The 27,225-nt window shown below is 60.1% G+C and overlaps 1 protein-coding gene across 3 annotated transcripts; it reads left to right on the plus strand.

The window, feature by feature from the left end:
- Positions 1-2,118: 2,118 nt before the first annotated feature.
- On the plus strand, positions 2,119-26,796 carry CELSR3 (cadherin EGF LAG seven-pass G-type receptor 3). 3 transcript variants are annotated; one of them, XM_030811843.1, is made up of 36 exons: positions 2,119-6,286; positions 7,820-8,470; positions 8,803-9,028; positions 9,327-9,442; positions 9,793-9,881; positions 9,986-10,143; positions 10,735-10,898; positions 11,190-11,315; positions 11,404-11,573; positions 12,008-12,193; positions 12,642-12,758; positions 13,147-13,318; positions 13,477-13,618; positions 13,716-13,836; positions 14,120-14,303; positions 14,613-14,714; positions 14,933-14,947; positions 15,984-16,078; positions 16,271-16,480; positions 16,740-16,935; positions 17,201-17,356; positions 17,760-17,925; positions 18,428-18,595; positions 18,819-18,945; positions 19,038-19,244; positions 19,488-19,662; positions 19,904-20,016; positions 20,439-20,518; positions 21,053-21,179; positions 21,650-21,766; positions 21,849-21,997; positions 22,265-22,374; positions 22,729-22,887; positions 23,209-23,409; positions 24,176-25,061; positions 26,505-26,796. In XM_030811843.1, exons 1-36 carry the CDS (start codon positions 2,176-2,178, stop codon positions 26,530-26,532), a joined length of 10,320 nt encoding a protein of 3,439 aa, XP_030667703.1. In that variant the 5' UTR covers positions 2,119-2,175; the 3' UTR covers positions 26,533-26,796. The 3 variants fall into 3 exon arrangements, with proteins under 3 accessions (XP_030667703.1, XP_030667704.1, XP_030667705.1); XM_030811844.1 differs by having other exon boundaries at positions 21,056-21,179; XM_030811845.1 differs by having other exon boundaries at positions 12,080-12,193.
- The last annotated feature ends 429 nt before the right edge of the window (positions 26,797-27,225 follow it).

Here is a 27,225-nt window from a genome sequence, read left to right on the forward strand (position 1 = left end):
GCAATCTCACCACTCAGGAGTGAGGAGCTTTGCTCTCCAAAAGGAGTGTTAGCCAGGGCCAGCGCCAGCCCTGTTGGTGAGAGGGCAGGGCTTGATTTCCCTCAGCCATAGTCCTTTTATGCCTCTGCACATTCGCCTACAGTCTCCAAGACCTAGGATGCCCACCCCCAATCCCTATCCCTCCCTGCCGTTCCTTTGCAGATACGGATCTCCCCTTGGTCATTCAAGGCACTGCTCAGGCATCTTATGCAAGAAGGCTTCCCAGGTTGCGAAGGTGACTCAGACGCCTCCTCTGGGACTCCAGCACCCTTACCCAGCAGAGCCCCTCCCTGTCTGCCTCCGTGGTGTCAGGTTTTGTGCCCTCTACTCACTAGATTGTGGACCCAGAAAGCGCTGGTGCTGTCAAAACCACTTCTGGGTTGCTGGGCGCGGTGGCTCACACCTATAATCCCAGCACTTTGGGAGGCCAAGATGGGCGGATTGCTTGAGCCCAGGAGTTCAAGACTAATCTGGCCTACATAGGGAGACCCCATCTCTATAAAAAACGCAAAAATTAGCCAAGTGTGGTGACACGTACCCGTAGTCCCAGCTACTCGGGAGGCTGAGGTGGGAGAATCGCCTGAACCTGGGGAGTTCGAGGCTACGGTGAGCTGTGATCACCACTGCACTCCGCAAGAGTGAGACCTTGTCTCTAAATAGATAAATACATAAAACCACTTTGGGGGACTCGCTCCTCCAGCCCCTGCACCGATTGGCTCCCATTCAAAGGAGTTCAGTCCGAAGCGCCTCTGCAGATCCTCCACCCCCACCCACAAACCCGTAGGAACCCCGGCCGGCCGTGTATCCGGCGCGGAGCTCTGATCCTGGGGAGGTCCTCAGATTCGTAGACAGGTGAGGGAACAACTGGAGACCTGCTGCCTGTCCTTGGTAGCCACAAGGGGCGCTCGGGAGGTGGAACCCGCAGGAGCCCCGCCTCCCGGAAGCGGAGAAGTCAAGGGGCGAGAGGATGCGCCGACTGATTGGTTGATGGTGATGTCATAGGTACCGTTCGGGGCGGGCCAGAGGCCTTGGCCAGGAGTTCCCCGCCTGTTAGAACCAGGATCCACCCCATCGCGGGAGCCGCACCCTGTGGAGCGTTCTGGGGTCCCGGCCCTGACCTCTTCCTGGGTGTCGGGATGCCCGCGTCCTCTGCACCCGGCGCTGCAGCTCGTTATCGATTCTGCCTTTGGAGGCAGGTCCGTATAGTGTACCTCCCGGACTATCTCTCACGGTTAGCCGGCAATCCCCGGAGCCCCCTCCTCCATGCGATGAGTCCGCCGTGAGGGGCGGGGCCTCCCATTATGCCAATAGAAACAATGTCCGATTGAAGTGCTCAGCGTTCACCCCTCGCCTCCGCTCCTCTCGTGACGTCTGTTGCGCCAGGTCCACCCACTGGCCTGGCGAGACCGGTGCGTGCCAGGAGTTAGGCAGGGAGAGCTGGAATGCACCGAGGGTCGGGGAAGGACTGAGTTTCTGTGTCAGTCCCTTCAAGGGGTTAAGGCATGCGGTCGTGACAGACGAGGGGCGGGGACCCGAAGAAGCGGGGCCCGCAGCCATGGGGCAACGCCGGGCTCCACGTGGCATCCCAGAGCACTCGGGACTCGCAGCCTGGGAGGGGGTGCAGCCTCCAGTGAAGGGGCCCCCAGCCCAGGAGACTGCTGGGGACCAGCAAGGCAGGGAAGAATTTGGCCTCTGCTCCCGCCTCGGGAGGGTCATCTCTGGTCCCTGCTCCGCCGGGGCGATCCAAACTAGCAGGTGGTCGCGACATGTTTCATAAAACTAGCTGATGGGATAGTTAAAGCTATTGTTCGGGGTGCTGACACCCCAGACCCCTGTCCAGCCATCGTCCCCTCTATCCCAGGATTTCACACAGTACCCCCTCCCAGAGCTATGAGAACGCTCATGGGCACCAAAATTTCAGACCAAAATCCGGGACACGGTTCAGAACTAGTGGTCAGGAAGGGGGACAAGAGATCTGGAAGGACAGAAAAAGGCTGGGAGACGGAGCTCGGACAGCGCCCTAGAAGGAGGGAGGTGGGTGAAGGCGGCGACCGAAAGTGGGGAGGGCGGACCCAACGACGGCGAACCTCCGCGCTGTGTTCAGCACCATGAGCAGCGCTCACGTCCTCAATAAAGATGGCGGCAACAGCTTCGGTCCTCAGAGCTGCCATGCGCGATGGTTCGTACCACCGTGTTTCGGGCGCCGGGGCAGAGGTGGAGCGAACCATCGGGGCGGCCGGGAGCCATGTTGGAGCTGCGGGAGGCGGCAGCAGCTTCGGGGATGCTGTGGTGGGGGCGGAAAAAGCCAGGGCCGCACGCCGGAGGGGCTCCGGCCGCGGAGTAGATGGTGCCCAGAGGGCGGCGGGGGTGCGGAGAGACAGGCGGAGGGGCGGGGGCCCGGGGCGGCGGCAGGGGCCCGGGAGGGGGTCCGAGCGGCGGGGCCAGCCCAAGGCCCGGACCGGGGCGGGGGGCGGTGGAGGCCGTGCAGGGAGGCGGGGGATGATGGCGAGGCGACCGCCGTGGCGGGGTCTCCGGGGACGGTCGATCCCCATACTCCTGCTCCTTCTCCTCTCTTTGTTCCCCCTCAGCCAGGAGGAGCTGGGGGGCGGTGGGCACCAGGGCTGGGACCCAGGGTTAGCTACCACTACGGGGCCAAGGACGCATATCGGTGGCGGAGCCTTAGCTCTTTGTCCCGAATCTCCCGGGGTCCGGGAGGATGGGGGGCCTGGCCTGGGGGTCAGGGAGCCTATCTTCGTGGGGCTCCGAGGGAGAAGGCAAAGCGCCCGGAACAGTCGAGGGCCCCCTGAGCAGCCGAACGAGGAGCTGGGGATTGAACACGGCATCCAGACATTGGGCAGCCGCGAACGAGAGACAGGACAGGGACCAGGGTCTGTGTTATACTGGCGCCCAGAGGTCTCCTCTTGCGGGCGGACAGGACCTTTGCAAAGAGGTAGTCTGTCACCAGGGGCTCTGTCCTCAGGGGTCCCGGGTTCGGGGAACAACTCGCCCCTCCCTTCAGACTTTTTGGTTCGGCACCACGGTCCCAAGCTGGTGTCCTCCCAGCGGAACGCTGGGACAGGCGCCCGCAAAAGAGTGGGCACCGCGCGCTGCTGTGGGGAATTATGGGCAACAGGGAGCAAGGGTCAGGGCGAGAGAGCCACAACATCCGGAGCAGAAAGGACAGCACCCCGGCGGAACTGTCTTCCCCGGGCCTCGGGATCTGGCCCCGAGCTGGATTCAGCACCGCGCACGGCAAGGACAGCTCCTGCATCAGGTTCAGCACCCCGCGAATCTCGGACAGCTCCCGAGCCGGCGCCCAAGCGCATGCGCTCCCGGGGTCTCTTCCGCCGCCGCTTCCTCCCGCAGCGCCCCGGGCCGCGCCCCCCGGGACTCCCGGCCCGTCCTGAAGCCAGGAAAATAACCTCGGCGAACCGGGCACGCTTTCGTCGCGCCGCAAACCGCCACCCGCAGTTTCCGCAGTACAACTACCAGACGCTGGTGCCGGAGAATGAGGCAGCAGGCACCGCGGTGCTACGCGTGGTTGCGCAGGACCCGGACGCCGGCGAGGCCGGGCGCCTAGTCTACTCGCTGGCGGCGCTCATGAACAGCCGCTCGCTGGAGCTGTTCAGCATCGACCCGCAGAGCGGCCTTATCCGTACGGCGGCAGCTCTGGACCGCGAGAGCATGGAGCGTCACTACCTGCGTGTGACCGCGCAGGACCACGGCTCGCCGCGCCTCTCGGCCACCACGATGGTGGCCGTGACAGTAGCCGACCGCAACGACCACTCGCCGGTTTTTGAGCAAGCGCAGTACCGGGAGACGCTTCGCGAGAATGTGGAGGAAGGCTACCCTATCCTGCAGTTGCGTGCCACTGACGGCGACGCGCCCCCCAACGCCAACCTGCGCTACCGCTTCGTGGGGCCGCCAGCTGCGCGCGCTGCAGCTGCCGCCGCCTTCGAGATTGATCCACGTTCCGGCCTCATCAGCACCAGCGGCCGAGTGGACCGCGAGCACATGGAAAGCTATGAGCTGGTGGTGGAAGCCAGCGACCAGGGCCAGGAACCCGGGCCACGCTCGGCCACTGTGCGCGTACACATAACTGTGCTGGACGAGAATGACAACGCTCCTCAGTTCAGCGAGAAGCGCTATGTGGCGCAGGTGCGTGAGGATGTGCGCCCCCACACGGTGGTGCTGCGCGTCACGGCCACTGACCGGGACAAGGACGCCAACGGATTGGTGCACTACAACATCATCAGTGGCAATAGCCGTGGCCACTTTGCCATCGACAGCCTCACTGGCGAGATCCAGGTGGTGGCACCTCTGGACTTCGAGGCAGAGAGAGAGTATGCCTTGCGCATCAGGGCGCAGGATGCTGGCCGGCCACCGCTGTCCAACAACACGGGCCTGGCCAGCATCCAGGTGGTGGACATCAATGACCACATTCCTATTTTTGTCAGCACGCCCTTCCAAGTCTCTGTCTTGGAAAATGCTCCCTTGGGTCACTCAGTCATCCACATTCAGGCAGTCGATGCAGACCATGGGGAGAATGCCAGATTGGAGTACTCCCTAACTGGTGTGGCACCTGATACTCCTTTTGTGATAAACAGCGCCACTGGCTGGGTCTCTGTGAGTGGTCCCCTGGACCGTGAGTCTGTGGAGCATTACTTCTTTGGTGTGGAGGCTCGAGACCATGGCTCACCCCCACTCTCTGCCTCAGCCAGTGTCACAGTGACTGTGCTGGATGTTAATGACAATCGGCCTGAGTTCACAATGAAGGAGTACCACCTACGACTGAATGAGGATGCAGCTGTGGGCACCAGTGTGGTCAGCGTGACCGCAGTAGACCGTGATGCCAACAGTGCCATCAGCTACCAGATCACAGGCGGCAACACCCGGAATCGCTTTGCCATCAGCACCCAGGGGGGTGTGGGTCTGGTGACTCTGGCTCTGCCACTGGACTACAAGCAGGAACGCTACTTCAAGCTGGTACTAACTGCATCTGACCGTGCCCTTCATGACCACTGCTATGTGCACATCAACATCACAGATGCCAACACTCATCGGCCGGTCTTTCAAAGTGCCCACTACTCAGTGAGTGTGAATGAAGATCGGCCAGTGGGTAGCACCATAGTGGTCATCAGTGCCTCTGATGATGACGTGGGTGAGAATGCTCGTATCACCTATCTCCTGGAGGACAACCTGCCCCAATTCCGCATTGATGCAGACTCAGGGGCCATTACATTACAGGCCCCATTAGACTATGAGGACCAGGTGACCTACACCCTGGCTATCACAGCTCGGGACAATGGCATCCCACAGAAGGCAGACACTACTTATGTGGAGGTGATGGTCAATGATGTGAATGACAATGCTCCACAATTTGTGGCCTCCCACTATACGGGGCTGGTCTCTGAGGATGCCCCACCTTTCACCAGTGTCCTGCAGATCTCAGCCACCGACCGGGATGCTCATGCCAATGGCCGGGTCCAGTACACTTTCCAGAATGGTGAAGACGGGGATGGAGATTTTACCATTGAGCCCACCTCTGGAATTGTCCGTACAGTGAGGCGGCTGGACCGGGAGGCAGTATCAGTGTATGAGTTGACTGCCTACGCAGTGGACAGAGGTGTGCCCCCACTCCGGACTCCAGTCAATATCCAGGTGATGGTGCAGGATGTGAACGACAATGCACCTGTCTTCCCAGCTGAGGAGTTTGAGGTGCGGGTGAAAGAGAACAGCATTGTGGGCTCAGTGGTGGCCCAGATCACTGCAGTGGACCCTGACGAAGGCCCCAATGCCCATATAATGTACCAGATCGTGGAGGGGAACATCCCTGAGCTGTTCCAAATGGACATCTTCTCTGGAGAACTGACGGCACTCATTGACCTAGACTATGAGGCTCGCCAAGAATATGTGATTGTGGTGCAGGCCACATCTGCTCCTTTGGTCAGCCGGGCCACTGTGCATGTCCGCCTGGTTGACCAGAATGACAACAGCCCTGTGCTCAACAACTTCCAGATCCTCTTCAACAACTATGTATCCAACCGTTCAGACACCTTCCCGTCGGGCATTATTGGGCGCATCCCAGCTTATGACCCCGATGTCTCCGACCACCTCTTCTACTCCTTTGAGCGTGGCAATGAGCTGCAGCTGCTGGTGGTCAACCAGACCAGTGGGGAGCTGCGACTCAGCCGAAAGCTAGACAATAACCGCCCACTGGTGGCCTCCATGTTGGTGACTGTCACAGGTGAGGGGCAGGGGACAGGCAAGTGACCCAGTGGCACCAACCTGTTGGGCCTCAGGGACTCCACAGGGCACCTCAAACCAAAGAGGGAGTTCTAAGCCTTCCAAGAACCCCTTAAGGGTAGGGTTCCTGCACCCTACAAGATCTGCCATAGACCTCACAAGGACTCTGCTTAGGTTCCTGGATAATCACAGAATCCCAATGATTCCAAGGCATCTAGCAGACCCCATATAGCCTGTAAAGAACTGTCTGCTACCTAGGGATAGCTCCCCTCCTGATAAAAGGTCAGAGGTCCTGGGGTAATCCTCTGGAGGTCCCAGGCAAAGCCAGTATGGGCTAGTCAGTCCACACTATGCCCATGTTCAGACGAAGGGTTACTTTGGGTCCACTCTGACGCTTACCCCATCTGTGCAGGAAATGACCAATACTTGAGTGGTCAGGAACAGCAGCTTACTATGGAAGCTTCAGGTGGAGAGTGGCTTCATAGGGGCTGAGACCCTGACCTTTGGGAAAATGTCCAGAGGTCCACCTGCCTCTTTCCTGCCCCATCTGCTCTGGTCTTTCACAAACCCCTCCATAATAGGAGAGCGCAGGTGGGAGAGGCTTTCGAAGTCCTGCCTACTGGAGGCTGCAGAGGTTGGGAAATAGGCTTTACTGGTGCTCATTCCTCAGTTCTGGAGCAGGGACTCCTGGCACTGCCTGAGAAGGCACAACCTTCATTTATCCCTCAACTCACTCAGCAGTCTATCCTCATTGACCACCCAGTATGTGCTAGGGTGTGGGGACAAGACAAACAAGGCAGCTAAGCACCTCACCTTCATCTCTGGGGTGGTCACGGTGAAACCACAGGACCCAGGTCTGGAGTGGCAAGCAGGCTGCTAACTCAAGAATGCTGGTGTATGTGTGTGTGTGTGTGTCAGGGTTCAAGACCCTCCTGGAGCTTGATAACCCAGGATTCTGGAGGATGGCATTGAGTCTTCACTGGGCCAGGGCCCCTTCTAGTGCCATGGAAGAGCAATTTGCTGACCAAAAATAGGAGATAGGTGATTCCTGATCTGGAACCCTTGTTTTCTGGAGGGGATGTTTTGCTGGTTCTGCTATGCTGGGGGAGGGGAGAAAGGAAAGGTGGCTGGGAATGAGTGGCCAGTGGCCCTAGCTCCTCTCTGTGTCCTGAGTTGGGTTGGCCTGCTGACCATAATAACTTAGGGAAGTGTGGGTTACTGAGTACTTAGGGTACTTGAGTGCTGTTGGGGGAGTGACTTGCTAACCCATAGGCACTGTGTGGGGTTGCTTGATCCCTGGCCCAGACCCCTCCTTATATTGGGGATTGGGGGAGGAAGCAGCACCTTTTTGACACCTTGATGCTGGGGGAGCTGGTGGTCACTAGCCCCAGACTCCCTTGTGTCCTGGTGGGGTCAGCCTGCTGACTTAGAGGTTCTGGAGGCCTAGGCTATCACTGGCCCCAGCCCTCTTGTGTCCCAGGGAGGGGCGGCCACTCTCCCCAGGATGACCACTTGCCCCTGCCCCCACCTGCAGATGGCCTGCACAGCGTGACGGCGCAGTGTGTGCTGCGCGTGGTCATCATCACGGAGGAGTTGCTGGCCAACAGCCTGACCGTGCGCCTTGAGAACATGTGGCAGGAGCGCTTCCTGTCACCGCTGCTGGGCCGCTTCCTCGAGGGCGTGGCTGCGGTGCTCGCTACGCCCGCTGAGGACGTCTTCATCTTCAACATCCAGAACGACACAGACGTAGGGGGCACCGTGCTCAATGTGAGTTTCTCGGCGCTGGCTCCACGTAGGGCCGGGGCGGGCGCTGCGGGGCCCTGGTTCAGCTCCGAGGAGCTGCAGGAGCAGTTGTACGTGCGGCGGGCGGCGCTGGCGGCTCGCTCCCTGCTCGACGTACTGCCCTTCGACGACAACGTGTGCCTGCGAGAGCCCTGTGAGAACTACATGAAATGCGTGTCCGTGCTCCGCTTTGACTCGTCCGCGCCCTTCCTGGCCTCGGCCTCCACGCTGTTCCGACCCATCCAGCCCATCGCTGGCCTGCGCTGCCGCTGCCCACCCGGATTCACCGGGGACTTTTGCGAGACCGAGCTCGACCTCTGCTACTCCAACCCATGTCGCAACGGCGGAGCCTGCGCGCGGCGCGAGGGAGGCTACACGTGCGTCTGCCGCCCGCGCTTCACCGGTGAGCAGGGCGCCGGGCCAGAGCCGGGGAAAGCACGGGCCAAGGCTGGGGGCGGGACCACAATGCGAGTGAGTACTGGGAGTCACTTCGGAGGCCACGGGCTGGTATGGACGCGGTTAGGCCAGAAGCGGTAGAGCGTGGCCGGGAGGGGCGGCCACCTAGGCAGCGATGAGACTGGGGAGGGGGCGGGGTCAGACGGAAAGGGCGTGTCCACCGAAGAGCCCGACCTTTCGGGGGTCTTGGCACCCGGCCTCGGGGCGCGCGGTCTTTGAAGGGGCCCGAGCAGGGGCGGGCGTGGGCGTGACCGCCTCTGACCGCGGCTTGGCCCCCAGGAGAGGACTGCGAGCTGGACACCGAGGCCGGCCACTGCGTGCCGGGCGTCTGCCGCAACGGGGGCACCTGCACCGACGCGCCCAACGGCGGCTTTCGCTGCCAGTGCCCGGCAGGCGGCGCCTTCGAGGGTCCGCGCTGCGAGGTGGCTGCGCGCTCCTTCCCGCCCAGTTCGTTCGTCATGTTTCGCGGCCTGCGACAGCGGTTCCACCTTACGCTGTCCCTCTCGTAGGTGCCCGCCCCATGTCTGAGCGCCTCCACGCCGCCCCCACCTACCCGCCCTGACTCAGATTCCTGCCTGCCCCGACCTGGCATCCTCACGAGACACCGCCCCTCCCCTGACGCCCCGCCCGGGGTCTCCTGACCTCGCTGCACCCGCGTCCCCCCCTCCCCCCCCGGTCGGTCCCGCCGTCCCTCGTCGCTTCCTCTCTCGCCCCAGCCCCTTCTCCTCGCAGGGATGGTGGGTGTGAAGTGGTACCCTGCTCCTGACGCCCCCACCCCCGCAACCCCCTCCCACCCCGCCCAGGTTCGCGACGGTGCAGCAGAGCGGGCTGCTCTTCTACAACGGGCGCCTGAACGAGAAGCACGACTTCCTGGCCCTGGAACTCGTGGCTGGCCAAGTGCGGCTCACATATTCTACGGGTGGGTGCCCCGGATGTGACGGCGAAAGGGTGCATGTGTGCTGGAGGACGCAGGGCCCAAGTCCCCTCAGGTTGGCTTCACTGTGCACCTGAGCACACACTCCACGCCATACAAGCAGTGAAGACCTAGCTCCTTGGCCATTCCCTGTGGGAAGGTCCTCCCTCCAAGAAGTCTGTTTCTCCTGTCTGTTCAAAGGCACTCTGAGCCAGCCATTGTGGTCACCAGTGGGGGGACTGATCTGATGCATCCAGGGTGGCTCTGGGAATGGTTGTGCTCATATGCTTATATGACTGGGGTGGGATGGGGCGACTCCGCTGCCCCTGATGATTCCACGTGCGTCTCCCCTCCAGGTGAATCCAACACGGTGGTCAGCCCCACAGTTCCAGGGGGCTTGAGTGATGGGCAATGGCATACAGTGCATCTGAGATACTACAACAAGGTGGGGACCATCCCTGGCATCGGGTATGAGGGGAGTTGGGATGCTGACTTCTGCTCCTCGGGGGTTACTAGGGGCACTGTTGACTGGTGTGCCTGGGTCTTCAGCCCCGGACAGATGCCCTAGGGGGTGCACAGGGCCCCTCCAAGGACAAGGTGGCTGTGCTGAGCGTGGATGATTGTGATGTGGCTGTGGCTCTGCAGTTTGGTGCTGAGATTGGCAACTACTCATGCGCAGCTGCTGGTGTGCAAACAAGCTCCAAGAAGTGAGGCCCCTGACCCCTGGTCCCCTTGTCCCCTGCCTACCAAAGCCCACTCCAACCCTTCACATCCCATTCCTCATCCCATCCTGCCAAACTCTCCCATCTTTCCCCCAAACCACCAAGATTTCCCTCTCCTCTCAAAGACCCTGAAAGCCTACTCACCCTAGCCCCCAATCCTGTATTCCACTCCATACTCCCTCCTCCCACACACAGTCCCCAGGCAGTCCTCCAAAGCCTCCACCTCCCCACCCCAGTCTCACTAATGTCCCACGTCCCCTCCGAGTCCCTTCATCTCATGTTCAGTCCCCCAGACACTTCACGTCTCCATCCCCTCCCCAGCCAGCCAGATGCCTCACTCTTTCATCGTAGCCCTCAACCCCTGTTCACCTACCTTTCCCCAGACCATCAGCCCATCGTGGGTGCCCCTTTGTACCCCAACTGAAGTAAGATCCTAACTCCTTCCCCAGCTTGGCCTTATTTTCCTCCCTCAATCACCGTACCGTCTGGGTCCTACCCCCCTGCTTCCTGTGGTCCCCCAGGAGCAACTCTACTCTGGCCCCAGTCCCACCAATGACCCAGACCCCTGATCCCCAGGTCTCTGGACCTGACGGGCCCTCTTCTTCTGGGAGGTGTCCCCAACCTCCCCGAGAACTTCCCCGTATCCCATAAGGACTTCATCGGCTGTATGCGGGACCTGCACATTGATGGCCGCCGAGTGGACATGGCGGCTTTTGTCGCAAATAATGGCACCGTGGCAGGTAGGCCGGAAGTTTCCACCAGTCCAGCCTATGGCCCTATCCCCATCATAGGGAGGGAGTGGAGGACTCCATGGGGTGACTCCACACCTGACTTCAACCCAGTCTCCTTTGGTGACAAGCACCATGCTACAGCCCAGACTTTAGGGCCTGACTCTTACCAACCCCACTCATCGAAAGAAAATGGGGCTGAGATCTTGGTCTCTTTCAGCCCCTCTGGACACTAAAGTCCTGTCCAGCACTTGTGCCCCCCAACCCTTGTTCTCATGTCCTCCATGTGCTTTCCTCTCCCAGGCTGCCAAGCCAAGCTACACTTTTGTGACTCAGGCCCCTGCAAGAACAGTGGCTACTGCTCGGAGCGCTGGGGCGGCTTCAGCTGCGACTGCCCTGTGGGCTTTGGCGGCAAAGACTGTCGGCTTAGTAAGTGGGCAGCATGGGGCGGGGGGCCTGCAGGATCCGATCTGTTCCTGGGGCAGGGGCTGTAACCCTATTTCTCTTATCCACTCAGCTATGGCCCATCCCCACCATTTCCGTGGCAACGGCACACTGAGCTGGAACTTTGGAAGTGACATGGCTGTGTCTGTGCCATGGTACCTGGGGCTGGCATTTCGGACACGGGCAACACAGGGGGTCCTGATGCAAGTGCAGGCTGGGCCACATAGCACACTCCTTTGCCAGGTGTGTCCACTCTGCTCACCCTCCCTATACCCTCAGTTCTCAGTCTCTTAGGCCGCCACTGACATTCTTGTGGGTTCAGGTTGGTCACACAGCATACTATTCTGCTAGGTGTCCCAACCACACTTGACCCTGCTCTGGACCCTAGCCCTTGATTCTCTTTCCATCATTATATCCTCTTCAGGTGCAGGGCTCCAGCATAGCTCTCTCTTATGCAAGCTGCACCAACCCACCCACAACACCTGGTCCTATCCTCTGCCCCTTGACCCCATATCAGCAACATGATGTCCCCTGGCACAGTGCCCTGTGTGCCAGGTATAACCTTGACCCCACTGTTCTGACCTCTGATATTCCTGACCTCTGAGCCCTCTGATCTCACCTCCAAGTCCCAGCCCACTTGGGGCTCTAACCCCAGGGCTATGCATCTCTGCCCACAGCTAGATCGGGGGTTACTGTCTGTGACAGTGACCAGGGGCTCGGGCCGTGCTTCCCATCTCCTTCTGGACCAGGTGACTGTCAGTGATGGCCGGTGGCACGATCTGCGGCTGGAGTTGCAGGAGGAACCAGGTGGCCGGCGGGGCTACCATGTCCTCATGGTCTCACTGGACTTTAGCCTCTTCCAGGTCTGGCCTCTGACCCCGGGGTAGTCTGTTCTCAGCCTTCCAACCAGATCCGCCTTATTTGACCCCACCTCTAGTCCAGCTCCTTTCAGTGCCCTCCACTGCACTGAGTCTGATGTTCTTCCCCCAGTTCCCCACCATATATCCTTGCACTGAGCCCACCCACCAGCCAGGTTGGTCCACTCTCAGGCCCTCTTTGTGCCAGATTTGGGGCCTGGTCTTGGAGAATCTCTGTAGCCAGCACTTTGCCTGATTCCTAGAAGCCCATTCTAGTCTCTGCCCCAGTCTCTACCCACCCCTGGTCAAAATCAAGCAATATTAAGGTCTGCTGTGGGTCCAGGAGGGAGGGGGCAGCCTAGAAGGGCTAGAAGAAGGCCAAGACTGACTCTGGGCTATGACAGGGGTTCATCAGGCCCTTGTCCCTCAGTGCTGACTGCCCCCTTTCCTCCAGGACACCGTGCCGGTGGGGAGTGAGCTGCAGGGCCTGAAGGTAAAGCAGCTCCACGTGGGAGGCCTGCCCCCCGGCAGTGCAGAGGAGGCTCCTCAGGGTCTGGTTGGCTGCATCCAGGTGGGGGTCAGCATGGGAATGTGATATGGGGCATTAGGGTCAGGTGTCAGAGGTCAGGGGCTCCTTGGGACCTGAAAGGCAGCATTCAAGTGGAGGTTGGCGCGAGGGGGTGAATGACCCAGAGTTGAGAGCTAGGTCAAGCCTTTCTGTGGCATTGGAGGTGGGAGTCTAGCTTGGATTATCAAGGGCCTTTAGGAATTTGTGTCAGAAACAGCACAATTAGGGTCCCACAGGGGTACCACATTGGGGATATTTTTGAGGCCTGGGTTTTTTGAGGGTATCAGAAGACTGCATGTCAGCGATCATCAGACAGGGTGGCTGGTTCTGCAGTACTTGAGGCTGAGGTGCCTTAACATGGTCTCACCCCTTGCTGGCTGTGTGTCCACAGGGGGTGTGGCTCGGCTCCACACCCTCTGGCTCCCCGGCCCTGCTACCCCCCAGCCACCGAGTGAATGCGGAGCCTGGCTGTGTTGTGACCAACGCCTGCGCCTCTGGGCCCTGCCCACCTCACGCCGACTGCCGGGACCTCTGGCAGACTTTTTCTTGCACCTGCTGGCCAGGTGGGCCTTGAGAGGGTTGGGGGAAGGGTGACCTGGGCAGGCATTAGGGGCCCATGATGAAGACTGGGGAACCTGAAGGAGGCAGGGACTGGGGACGGGTGCCTGCTTCCTTCCATGCTCTGCGACCAGGGTCCTGAGCTTTCTGACCCAATCTGCAGGTTACTACGGCCCAGGCTGTGTAGATGCCTGCCTCCTGAACCCCTGTCAGAACCAGGGATCATGCCGGCACCTCCCAGGAGCCCCCCATGGCTATACCTGTGACTGTGTGGGTGGCTATTTCGGGCACCACTGTGAGCACAGGTAAGAGGCTGGGGCTGAGGCGATGGGGAGACCTGGCAGGGACAGGGAGGGTCACTGGGATACCATGGAGGCATCTTACCTGCCTCTGCACCCCCAGGATGGACCAGCAGTGCCCACGGGGCTGGTGGGGGAGCCCAACCTGTGGCCCCTGCAACTGTGACGTTCACAAAGGTTTTGATCCCAACTGCAACAAGACAAATGGGCAGTGTCACTGCAAGGTGCGCCTGGTCCCTGACCTTTTAACCCTTCCTTGGATGCAATCTGCAATTCCTGTCCAGCTTGCTGACCTCCGCCACCTGACTTGGGCCCTAACCTCTTGCCTGTGTCCTGTGACCTAGTTGCTGTCTCTCATCCTTTACCCGTGACCCCTCCCTTGCCTTCACGCATGGCCCAGGTGTCCTCTGACCCATGAGCACTGTTCTCTTGACCCTTTGTCCTTGATTCCGCTCATTTCCCAAGCCCTGACCTCTGACTTCAGGCCCCTGGCCCATCCTCAAACAGGAGTTCCACTACCGACCGCGGGGCAGTGACTCTTGCCTCCCATGTGACTGCTACCCTGTGGGCTCCACCTCGCGCTCATGTGCACCCCACAGCGGGCAGTGCCCCTGTCGCCCAGGAGCCCTTGGCCGCCAGTGCAACAGCTGTGACAGTCCCTTCGCAGAGGTGACAGCCAGCGGCTGCCGGGGTGAGCAGGCTGCACCCAGCTCCACTCATAGAGGGCTGGTTCCAGTGTGCCACCATCACGTATCAGTGGCACACTTGACTCCTTGGGGACTCTGGAAGCTTCTCCTGAGGGAGACCACTTACACCCAGGGAACCCTACCTTTGCCCCAAGTACTTTGCTGACCTGTCACAGAATCTGACAGGTCAGCTCCTGAGAAGCCAGCAGGAGTGGCGGGCAGTGGGCCTTTGCAGGGAGGTGGAGGGGCAGTGGGTGTGGCTGCCACCTGCTCCGGACCCTGACTGCCTGGCTCAGCACCTCTTCTCTCTCTAGTGCTCTATGATGCCTGCCCTAAGTCCCTGAGATCTGGTGTGTGGTGGCCCCAGACAAAGTTTGGTGTCCTGGCCACAGTGCCCTGTCCCCGGGGGGCCCTGGGTGAGTATGTGAGGGGAAAGGGCATCACTGAGGGTGGGGGTGGGCCTGTCCTCTGACTGCTAGAGACATCTCTTTTCCTAAATTGGGTGGCTTTGTTCCTGCAAAGAGGTGGAAGTGGGGTGGGAGTCCATGTGGGCCCCTCACTACTGATTAGGGGCTCTGGGCCCCTCCCTACACCCTCATTGAGCCTCCATCTGTTTCTCTTGGCTTCTGGGCAGGATTGCGGGGTGCAGGTAAGGGGTACGTGTTTGCTCAGGTGTGCTGCCCCCTCCCACTGCCAGAGCTTTTGCAGACCCCTCCTGCTGCCTGAGGTCCCTGCAGACCCTTCCCTGCTTCCTGAAGTCCCTGCAGGCCCCTTCTGGCTATCTGAGTACCCCAGGGACCCTTCTCTGATGTCTGAGATCCCCAGAGACCCCTCCCCATTGCCTGAGGACCCTGCTGACCCCTCATCAGTTCCTGGGGTCCCCATAGGACTTTCCCCACTGCCTGAGGTCACGAAAGATCCCTCCTCAGTCTGAGGACCCTATAGCTCCTTCCTGCTGCTTGGGGGCCCCTCCCCACTGCCTGAGTTCCTCTCAGAACACTCCCTGCTGCCTGAGGTCTCTGCAGTGGCTGGACAGAGATTGTTTGCGTACGCATGCTCATGTGTGTATCTCTGTGCCTGTGCACGTGTCTGTGAATCTGTTGCGGGGAGGGATTCTGTGATTAAGTTAGGCTCTCTCTTGTTGGTAGCTACAAACTTTTTTAAGATCCAAGTCAATTCTCATTCAACCTCCATCCCAACCCCAGAGAGAAGGGAGAGAAATGACAGCAAAGTAACCACTGGGGCAGTTAAAACTTGTGTGAGAATCCTCTCACCTTTCACTGGATGTTCCTAGAAGCCCTCTTCTGTGTGTGTGAGAGAGAGCATTGTGTGTCTGTGTGCTGGTCTGGTCCATACATCTGTGTGTAATTGGTGAGCATTGGTGTGTGTGTGAACCAGCACATCTGTGAGCCTGTCCTGGCCCACGTGGGTGAGTGTGTGCAGCCCCACCCTTGTGCTTTGTATGGTTGCTGGTTGAGAATGGTCTACGGCCCTCTCAGGAATTGCCTGACAAGCAGCTGGGGCCTACCTGGGCTTGGGCCGCTACCTCCAGGGGTGCAGCTATAGGTGCTCATGACTCTGACTTCTGCCTCAGGGATTCCCCCAGGATAGGAGAGGGTGCTGCGGTTATCTCCTCAGCAAAGGTATCCAGGCCCCAGGCCTGACCAGGGGTTGCCTGCCTCCAGGTGCTGCTGTGCGGCTGTGTGATGAGGCCCAGGGTTGGCTGGAGCCCGACCTCTTCAACTGTACCTCCCCTGCCTTTCGAGAACTCAGTCTGCTGGTGAGACTGCCCAGACCTTTTCCTGCAACCTAAGGCCTTCCTTGGCCTGTGGTGGGCCCCAGATATCACACCCTAGCCCTTGAACTCCTGAGCCTTTCCTGGTTGCCCTTTAATCTGGCAAGCCTTTCTCCCTGTGAGGCTTTGGAGGAAGGCCTAAGGGACCACAGAGCAACCATCTCCTTGTCCTGGCAGCTGGATGGCCTAGAGCTGAACAAGACGGCACTGGATACCATGGAGGCCAAGAAGCTGGCTCAGCGGCTACGGGAGGTGACTGGCCACACTGACCACTATTTTAGCCAAGATGTTCGAGTCACTGCCCGCCTGCTGGCCCACCTGCTGGCCTTCGAGAGCCATCAGCAGGGCTTCGGGCTGACAGCCACACAGGATGCCCACTTCAACGAGGTGGGGCTGTGCCCTATGTTCTCAGTGCCTTGGCTCCCCAGCTCCCAGCCTCCTGCCCCTGGATCCTCAGCTCAGGCTCTCCTGCTGTCCTCTTGGGAAGTGAAGGTCCTGGGCTCTCCCTCTGTCCTTGTCCTCTGCAGCCCCACCCCCTTGCCTGTTGGAGCCCCTCTGAGCACCCGTCCAGACCTCTCAGGCCTGCCCTATCCCCTCATACATCCTCACCACCTGGCTGAGCCCAGTTCTATCTCCATCCTCCCAGAATCTGCTGTGGGCCGGCTCTGCACTGCTTGCTCCAGAGACAGGGGACTTGTGGGCAGCACTGGGGCAGCGGGCCCCTGGGGGCTCCCCAGGCAGCGCGGGGCTGGTGAGGCACCTGGAGGAGTATGCAGCCACGCTCGCAAGGAATATGGAACTCACGTACCTGAATCCCATGGGGCTGGTGACACCTAATATCAGTACGTTGTGGGTGGGGTAGGGCGGGGGACAGCAGGGGGGCCATGAAAGGGCAGGTACCTGAAGGTCTGAGGGGCTGTGGCTATCGATGCCAACATTAATGGCAGGAGACTCAGCCACCACCCTCAGCGTTTTGTAGGGACCGGCTCCGAGCTGGTAGCAAGGAAAACGGATTGTGGGACTCAGGCACGGGATGCGAGTAAGAGTAGAACCCTTGGCAGGGGGAAGAGGTCCATGATGGGCCTCCCCTTTCTTTCTCCTGGGTAGTGCTCAGCATTGACCGCATGGAGCACCCCAGTTCTCCCCGGGGGGCCCGTCGCTACCCTCGCTACCATAGCAACCTCTTTCGGGGCCAGGATGCCTGGGATCCTCACACGCATGTGCTGCTGCCTTCCCAGTCCCCACGGCCATCCCCATCTGAAGGTGAGAGCCCCTGGGGGACCCCTGGGCCAAGTCCTGTCTCTCTGTCCCCCCAACCAGATACCATGTTGCCCTCCTGCCAATTTTCCCCTTTCCAGACCTCCCCAGTGTCAGACCCTCCCACATCTCCCCTCCACCCTCCCCCCAACATCTCCCCTCTACCCTCCCTCCCACATCTCCCCTCCACCCTCCACCTTGCCACACCTTCACTTTGTCAGACCCTCTCCCTCATCACAGATGACCCCTCCCAGGCCTTGACTGTTACTTTTTGGGTTCATGCTCCCTGCAATCCCCAATTCTGCTCCCGCAGGGAAGAGACCCCCATGGTTGATCGGGTTCAGAGCTGGGTTGGTGGGTGCTTTGGGTCAAAGGTCATTGACAGAAGCTCCTCCTCCTCTCCTGGCAGTTCTGCCCACAAGCAGCAGCATGGAAAACTCCACCACCTCAAGTGTGGTCCCCCCACCAGCCCCGCCAGAGCCAGAGCCTGGGATCTCCATTATCATTCTCCTCGTTTACCGCACCTTGGGGGGACTGCTCCCTGCCCAGTTCCAGGCGGAACGCCGAGGTGCCAGGTACTCAGGCCCCTCACCCCTGAGCTTCCTGCAAACTTCTCAGCCCCACAGCCCCTTTTTTGGTGGGTAGATGCGTAGGTTCACAACACACAGAGAGGAGCACAGCTCCAGGGAGCCCCGTCCTCGCGGGGTTCTGTGTGAATCTTATTCTCTGGAGTTGTACAGTGACAGAGCCACAGGCTGACAGACACAGAGCCACACACAGGAGGGATCCATGAGCTAGGTACAGACAGACCAAAGGGCTGACAGAGACAGACAAGGACAGGCTGACTGATGGGGGTAGGAGGGAGGGCAATCAGAGGCAAACAGTTGCAGGTCCCCTGGAGCTGCTCAGCCCCTCAGCAGCCCAACAGAGGCTGGAGGGAATCTTAGAAACAGCTTCTACTCTGGGGACATCCCAGACCCTGGGTCAGCCCTGGCGAGTGGCACGAAGACGGGGTGAGGCAAGCAGGCTGAGCATGGGGAGTCAGCAGTGTGCAAGCCCAGATGGGTATCTCCCCAGGCTTCCCCAGAACCCCGTCATGAACTCCCCGGTGGTCAGCGTGGCTGTGTTCCATGGACGCAACTTCCTAAGGGGAATCCTGGAGTCCCCCATCAGCCTAGAGTTTCGCCTGCTACAGACAGTGAATCGGAGCAAGGCCATCTGTGTGCAGTGGGACCCACCTGGCCTGTGAGGACCCCCATTCTGGAAACCCTTGGTCCCCTGTTAGCCCTTGGGAGGCCAACTGATAGTCTCAGCCTACCCCTGGGGCCCCCACTAGTGCTGTTGTGCAACCCGGACCATGAGGAATGCTGTACCCCAACTCCAGGCACCCTCAGCCCTTCCCATGATCTCTCACAAACCCCTGCCTGACAGTGGGTCACAGTTGTGTCTAACTGCCCTGTGGCTGCAGGGCGGAGCAGCATGGTGTGTGGACAGCACGGGACTGCGAGCTGGTGCACAGGAATGGGTCCCATGCACAGTGTCGCTGCAGCCGGACAGGGACCTTTGGGGTCCTCATGGATGCCTCTCCCCGTGAGGTGGGGCTGTGTTCAGTTTCCCAAGGAAGTAGGGGGTCAAAGGGACACAGGGATTCTGCCCAACAGCCCATCAACCATTCCTGTCTCTGTAGAGGCTGGAGGGCGACCTGGAGCTGCTGGCTGTGTTCACCCATGTGGTCGTGGCTGTGTCTGTGGCTGCGTTGGTGCTGACTGCAGCCATCCTGCTGAGCCTGCGCAGCCTCAAGTCCAATGTGCGTGGGATCCATGCCAATGTGGCAGCCGCCCTGGGGGTGGCAGAGCTCCTCTTCCTGCTGGGGATTCACAGGACCCACAATCAGGTGCAGGATCAGGGCAAGGGAACTTGTGTCCCGATGACCCTACTGGCCCAGGAGGCCTGGGGCCAAAACTCAGGGTCACTCAGGGTCATAGGTCAGGGATGCTCGGGTTGGGGCCAGGGTTTTCAGCAGGATGCTGGGGTAAGATATTGTGGTTGAGGGGTGAGAGGTGGGAAGCAGATGCCTGGGGTAGGGGTCAGAGGTGGGTGAGGCAGGAGAGGTCCTGACATGCCCCCCTGCCCTCAGCTGGTGTGCACTGCAGTCGCCATCCTCCTGCACTACTTCTTCCTCAGCACCTTCGCGTGGCTCTTCGTGCAGGGGCTGCACCTCTACCGCATGCAGGTTGAGCCACGCAATGTGGACCGCGGCGCCATGCGCTTCTACCATGCCCTGGGCTGGGGCGTCCCTGCTGTGCTGCTGGGTGAGGGATGTGACCCCCAACCTCCATCCATCACATGGCCTGACCCCTGACCCTGTCCCCACTCCTGCTCATGACCCCCAACCTCAAACCCCAAGCCATCTATTCATGACCCCCAACCTCAAACTCCAAGCCATCTATTCATGGGGGAGCTGCTCTGCCCTCACCCATGCTTTCTCCCATACATGGGCTGGTCAGCAGCTCTGGAACACACACCCTCAGTCCTACCCTTTCTCTTCCCAAGGCCTTGCTGTGGGCCTGGACCCTGAGGGCTATGGGAACCCTGACTTCTGCTGGATCTCAGTCCATGAGCCCCTCATCTGGAGCTTTGCTGGCCCTGTTGTCCTGGTCATAGTGGTGAGTGCCCCGGACTTGGTGCCCCCTCTGTACTTCCCTCCCTCATGGGGGGAGGAGGTGCAGTGGACTCAGCTGAGGGCGGTCAGGTGGCATTCTGCAGGCTTCCTGGGCTCGGCCTTCATTTTTTCTGTCCTCTGGTCAGTGGCCACTCCCATTCAACTGGCATGGAGATGGGGGCGTGGGGTCAGAGATTCAGTTGCCTGTCCCTGCCTCTGTCTCTTCATCTCTCTCTCTCTCAGTCCCTCTCAGGTTCCCAATTTCTTTTTCTGTGATGCTAAGCTCCTTTGGTGTGTGTGTGTATGTGTGAATTTCTCACTGGTTCTGCCTCTCTCTGTGAATCTTAGTCTCTCTCTGTCTCTCATTGCCTCTCTCTCTCTCTCTCTCTGCCCTGCCCGGCCCCACATGTCTGGCCGTGGGTCCAGATGAACGGGACCATGTTTCTCCTCGCTGCCCGCACATCCTGCTCCACAGGGCAGAGGGAGGCCAAGAAGACCTCTGCACTGTGAGTTGGCTGGCTGGAGGAAGGGGGATTCTCAGGATGGCAGGTCCCTCCTGGGGGCGGGGTCTGGGGCCCCCAGATCTTCCCTGGTGCAGGTTGGGCTCCAAGTTCTGGATGAAGGAATGAAGTCACACCTGCCCTGAACTGTGGTCCCTCTCTGGCGCCCTCGCTATACTGTGGCCCCACATGTGCTTCTGCCTTGCTGTCTCTCCTTGTCCTCTGGGTCCCCCCAGAGTCTCCCATGGCTTGGGTGGCTCACTTTGCCCCCTGCCCTGTGTGTTCCCACCTGTCTTCCATGCCCTCCCTTGGGGCTCCCATACCCCTGTGTTTTCCCGTGTCCTCATGGCTGTTTGACTGCTCTCCTGCTTCTTTGTGGGACCTCCCATCTCCCCCAGTGTCCTCCAGAGACCTCCATGTTCCCGTGTGAGTTCCTTTTTTTCACGTTTTGTGTGTGGCCCCTGTGTGTCCTCCCATGTTCCCTGCATGAATCCTACATGAGCCTTGCATGTCCTCCTGTGTCTTCCCATGTCCCCACAGCAGGACCCTTCGCAGCTCCTTCCTGCTCCTTCTGCTGGTCAGTGCCTCCTGGCTCTTTGGGCTCCTGGCAGTCAACCACAGCATCCTGGCCTTCCACTACCTCCATGCCGGACTCTGCGGCCTCCAGGTGACTCTAGTGCCCCTCCCTTACCCCAGAACAAGGTGGGCCTTCAGTAGGCTGGGGCCATCCCTAGGCAGACACTGACCCTAGGCCTAGAGCTGACTCTTACTGGATAACTTTGCCAGGCTGGGTACTACCCCAGACCAGACACTGGCTCTAGCTGCTGCCCCCAGGCCTGGAGCTGACTCTAACTTAGGCACTGATCCCAGACTGAGTGCTGATCTTGGATTGACCTTTACCAACACCAAGGCTCCCAGCCCCTTGCTGGTCCACACTGACCTTACCGACTCCAGCCACTCCTGCTGCCCCAACCTCTCCCCTGCTGACCTTCTCTGACTCCCTTACTGAGTCCCGCACGGGCTCCTCACTGACCCGCACTAGCCTACAGTGACTGACCCCGTTGCTGACCCACAGTGACTTATAATGGTCCCTGATTGACCCCTGCCGACCCTGCTTTGACCCTCGCTGACCCACAGGGCCTGGCGGTGCTGCTGCTCTTCTGTGTCCTGAATGCAGACGCTCGGGCTGCCTGGACACCAGCCTGTCTGGGCAGGAAGGCAGCACCCGAGGAGGCAAGGCCAGCACCTGGGACGGTGAGTCGGGATGGGGGCCCTGAGAAGCCAGGCTTTGAGGCTGCTTCAGGGTAGGCTCACACTCTGTCCCCACCATCCCCAGGGACCTGGGGCCTACAACAACACGGCTCTCTTTGAGGAGAGTGGCCTCATCCGCATCACTCTGGGCGCTTCCACCGTCTCCTCTGTGAGCAGCGCCCGCTCCGGCCGGACCCAGGACCAGGACAGCCAGCGGGGCCGCAGCTACCTCAGGTGAGAGGAAGGGCCTCCTTGTGAGGGCACACTCAGCTTAGTCCAGCCCCACTTTACCAGGGCTTGGCATGACCAGGTCCTAGAGTGGGTGGCTCCACCCATCTTGGCCATCTGGGGCCCTGCTTCTGCCTCTGCCCTAAATGCTTCCCACCACATACCCAGGGATGCCATTCCACCCGCAGCTGGCTGTGCACTCAAAGACACTCCAGCCTCCAAGGCACCCCATCACATCCCTCTTTCATGGCGGGGGGGCTCCTGCATTTCCAGGGACAATGTCCTGGTTCGACATGGCTCAGCCGCTGACCACACTGACCACAGCCTCCAGGCTCATGCTGGCCCCACTGACCTGGACGTGGCCATGTTCCATCGAGATGCTGGTGGAGTTGGGGCCTGGGGCAGGGAGGAGGGAGGCAGAGGATCTCTTCCCCATCCCCTTTTCTTCTACCCCATACTGGGAGCAGTGGCTGACTGGGGTGGGACGATCTCCCCCAAGGTCCCTGCCTCAGGAGGCACCTACCTCTCCAGCCCTGGTTCTCCCAGTCCACTCCTGATTCGTCCTTCCCTCTGATAAGTCCCAGCCCTTCTGCTTCTACCTCCACTCCAAGCCCTGCCCCGGTTCCCGTCCCCAACCCTACCCCCCTTGCCGTACCCACCTCTAGACCCTCAACTCCAAGTTTCCTTATCTCCAAGTCCCTTACCTCTGAAAGTACTTCTGACTTTCCCAACTCCAGGTGCAGACTCAGACTCCGACAGTGACCTGTCCTTGGAGGAGGAGAGGAGTCTCTCCATTCCATCTTCAGAAAGCGAGGACAATGGCCGGACGCGGGGGCGCTTCCAACGGCCACTCCGCCGGGCAGCCCAGAGTGAGAGGCTCCTCACCCACCCCAAAGGTGCCAGGCGCCCTCTGACCCCTTGGGTCACCAAGGGATGCCCCATTTGTTATCCCTCCAGCTCCCCATCTTTCCTGCGGTTGGGGTTCAGCCTGGTCTTTCTGACCCCTCAGACATCAGGTTCCCCAACTTCTAGTCTGTCCGCCTCCAGTTACGGGGAGGGGGCTCACCAGTCACCCCCACCCATTGATCTCTGAGGAGATACCCTCCTGTTCCCACTTCTGCTCAATGAGAACAGCCAGGGTGTCAAGGGTCATTAGGGTCAGGGGTCATGAGTCACTGGGATCAACCCAGAAGCTGTAACCTGCCCTGGCTCCACAGATGTGGATGGCAATGACCTCCTGTCCTACTGGCCAGCCCTGGGGGAGTGCGAGGCAGCCCCCTGTGCTCTGCAGACTTGGGGCTCTGAAAGGCGCCTGGGGCTGGACACCAGCAAGGACGCAGCTAACAACAACCAGCCAGACCCGGCCCTGACCAGTGGGGATGAAGCTTCTCTGGGCCGGGCCCAGTGCCAGAGGAAAGGTACGGTTCCTGAGCCCTGGCCCGCACCGCAGGCACGCTGGGGGCTGCTCATGCCCTGAGCCAAGGGATTGCACCTTCCTTATCCCAAACTGAGAGCTCTTCTTACTCTGACCTAGGGCGCTTCTGCTTCTCTAGCCTGCTTCATGGTCCTCAGGGACTGCTCCTATCCTGACCTGGGAATTCTCTGTCCCCCTCTACCCTGGCCAGCGCCACAGGGGGACCACAGGGGACCACTCCTGCCCCAGCCCGTCTGTTTTTCAGAGACCCTAGGAGCTGCTTCCCCCCCGCCCCCCGCCCAGATCCCAGAGCCCCTGCTCTGGTCTGGAAGATTTCTGCCCCCTACTCTGCTTTTATGGGGACCCAGAGAAGAGGTTTCTGCCCTCACCCTTGCATCACAGGGACCCTGGGGACTGCTCCTGTCCAACCCAGGGGGTTCCTGCATTTCAGCCAGGCCTGCATTGTCAGGACCTGAGGGCTGCCCCTCTTCTGACCTCAGGAGGTTTGCCCCATCCCCTGCACCTTGGGACCTGCCCGCCCTCCCCCTGCCCTGGGACCACAACTGGAAGATGACTGCCCTTCCACTCTGACCCCTGTCCTGCTGCCTCTCTGGGACCACCAGGGTTGCCTCTGCTGCTCCCCAAGGGGTTCCTGCTCCCAACCCTGTGTTGGAAGGATCCCAAGGGCTGCCACACCCCTAGACTCAGGAATTCCTGCCTGCCCTCCCCCTCCCACACACACCCTGCCCCCCATTTTCTTCCCCTCACAGGCATCCTGAAGAACCGGTTGCAATACCCACTGGTGCCACAGACCCGAGGTGCCCCTGAGCTGTCCTGGTGCCGTGCAGCCACCTTGGGCCACCGTGCTGTGCCAGCTGCCTCTTATGGTCGCATCTATGCTGGCGGAGGCACAGGTAGCCTTTCACAGCCAGCCAGCCGCTACTCTTCTAGAGAACAGCTGGACCTGCTCCTCAGGCGGCAACTGAGCCGTGAGCGACTAGAGGAAGCCCCTGCCCCTGTTCTACGTCCCCTGAGCCGGCCAGGGTCCCAGGAATGCATGGACGCTGCACCGGGCCGACTGGAGCCCAGAGATCGGGGCAGCACCCTGCCACGGAGGCAGCCACCCCGGGACTACCCTGGCGCCATGGCTGGCCGCTTCGGGTCACGGGATGCGCTGGACTTAGGGGCACCTCGAGAGTGGTTGAGCAGGCTGCCCCCGCCCCGCCGCACCCGGGACCTTGACCCACAGCCCCCACCCCTGCCCCTGTCTCCCCAACGGCAACTCTCAAGGGACCCCCTCTTGCCATCCCGGCCGCTGGACTCTCTGTCTAGGAGCTCGAACTCTCGGGAGCAGCTAGACCAGATGCCTAGCCGGCACCCCTCAAGAGAAGCCCTTGGGCCACCCCCACAGCTGCTCAGAGCTAGGGAGGACCCGGTCAGTGGCCCCAGCCACGGCCCCTCCACAGAACAGTTGGACATTCTTTCCTCCATCCTTGCCTCTTTCAACTCCTCGGCCCTGTCCTCCGTGCAATCTTCAAGCACACCCTCGGGCCCTCACACCACTGCCACACCTTCTGCCACAGCCTCTGTGCTTGGGCCCTCCACGCCGCGTTCTGCCACGTCTCACAGCATCTCGGAGCTGTCGCCAGATTCAGAGTAAGTATGGTCCAGCCACCTGCTCTCACCCTCATCAGCTTAGGGCAACCTCCTGTGTGCCCTGCCCTGTGTTCTGCCACAGAAGGGGATGAGGGCTGGCAGACAGGTGTGGGCTACCCCAGGCTCAGCACAGCCAGAGGGCCACAGGCTGGGGACAGGAATCTGGCAAGAAATGGGGGTGTGACTAGCAGGGACTTGCTGGCTGTGTGACTGGAGCCAGCCAGCCTTCCCAGTACCTCCCAGGCTAAGGAGAAATAGGTGCCTTCCAGTGGATTGAGCTAGCGGATGGGAGGGCAGGAGCTGAGGCCTAGAAGTGGGAGATGACCTGGAATATGCAAGGGGCAGGGAGGAGAGAAGGAGGCCTTGCTTGGGAAGCTTCGCCTAGGGGGTCGTATAGGACAAGGAGAGGCTGGAAGTGGTGCCAGGATATACCAAGCTGAAGGGCTTGCTTTGTTGAGGATAAATCATTCATTCATCGATGTATTCAGTCAATATTGAGTTCCTCCTGTCTGTGGACACTTTGGGGTGGGGCTCACAGGAACTGAGTTGGAACCTGGTTCATCTCGGGTATGTGTGAAGCATCTGTGGGGACGGGGATGGCAGACAGACCCAGGAAGTAGCTGGATACACAGGAGTCCGAGAGGGACTGGTGGGAGTGGGGAGGAACCAGGAGCTGCCAGGTCTCTTGTAAGCCAAGAGGAGAGTTGAGTTTCAAGGAGGAGAAACAGCTGGGTCAGGCTCTGGGGGTTTGTGGGGTAAGAGATGGCTTGGGGAGGAAGGGGGCCCTAGGGGTGGGACAGGGGATCAACAGAACTGAGCAGGACCCAGGGCAGAGAGAGGACAAAGGAAGGAGGAAAGAGCAGGGGTTTGGGGGGCCTGGGGCCTGGGCACTGAGGGCTGCTGGGGGGTAGGGACCAGAGGGAGTTAACCCATGGCCTGGGTCCCCCTGCAGTCTAGCTTTGGGGTCTGGCTGTTTGGGAGGTAGACTAGGGACTGAGCAGGGGCCCCAGGCTCTGGAGTCGCACAGGTTTGAGTTTGAGCTCTGTGTCTTACCTTACTAGCTGCGTGACCTTAGGCAGAGGCAAGCCTTTCTGGGCCTCAGTTTCCTTATCTGTAAAGAAGTCTGTAGTAACAAACTCTTCGAGATGTGGAAATCTATGCGATAATATCTGTCAAGTGCTCAACACAGCATCTGTAAACAGTAGGTGCTCTTGAAGCACTTAGAGAAAACACCTGGGCAGCCAAGGAGCCTTGCTGAGTCTAGGGGTGCGGAATGGAGGACTCTGAGAACCCTGGAGTGGGCATGAAGGGGCTGGGGGCTAAGAGGCAAGAGCAATGGTGGAGGCAAGGGAAGCAGCCAGGCCAAATGTGGTGGGGGAGTCCAGAGCTGCCTGACTCAGAGTCCTTTGGGCATCAACCTCTGATTTCCTCATGTGCCTCCAGAGTTCCCAGAAGTGAGGGTCACTCCTGAGGGGATGACGGCGTGGACGAGGAACAGCTGAGGGCGACAGAGGATCTAGGCTAACAGGAGAGACTCCAGGAGTAGGGGCAGATCCCAAAGCAGCCTCCTGCTCCCCAGTGGTGGGTGCCCCAGCTCTACCTGGTGTGGCAGGGCTGAGGCTCCATGTGCATCTGTGAGCATGCGTGTGACAGGTGCAGAGAGGGGGGACTGGAGGGAGACTTTTTTTTTTTTTTTGAGACGGAGTCTCGCTCTGTCACCCAGGCTGGAGTGCAGTGGCACAATCTTGGCTCACTGCAAGCTCCGCCTCCCAGGTTCACGCCATTCTCCTGCCACAGCCTCTCCGAGTAGCTGGGACTACAGGCGCCCGCCACCATGCCCGGCTAATTTTTTGTATTTTTAGTAGAGACGGGGTTTCACCGTGGTCTCGATCTCCTGACCTCGTGATCCGCCCGCCTCGGCCTCCCAAAGTGCTGGGATTACAAGCGTGAGCCACCGCGCCCGGCGGAGGGAGACTTTTATACCTTTTGTACCTTTGTAACCAGAGAGATGCTTATGTTATTTTTCAGCTTTTCTGTCTCCTGGGAGGTTTGAGACTGGGCTGGGAGGGGGAGGGAGATAGAGGGAGAGATGCAGTTTGACCCCATTTGGGTCCCTAGCAAACCCTATGCTCATCTCTCTCTCCTTTCTGGGGTGGACTCAGAT

The sequence above is a fragment of the Nomascus leucogenys genome, chromosome 4 (assembly GCF_006542625.1).
Source record: "Nomascus leucogenys isolate Asia chromosome 4, Asia_NLE_v1, whole genome shotgun sequence".
Lineage (NCBI taxonomy): Eukaryota > Metazoa > Chordata > Mammalia > Primates > Hylobatidae > Nomascus > Nomascus leucogenys.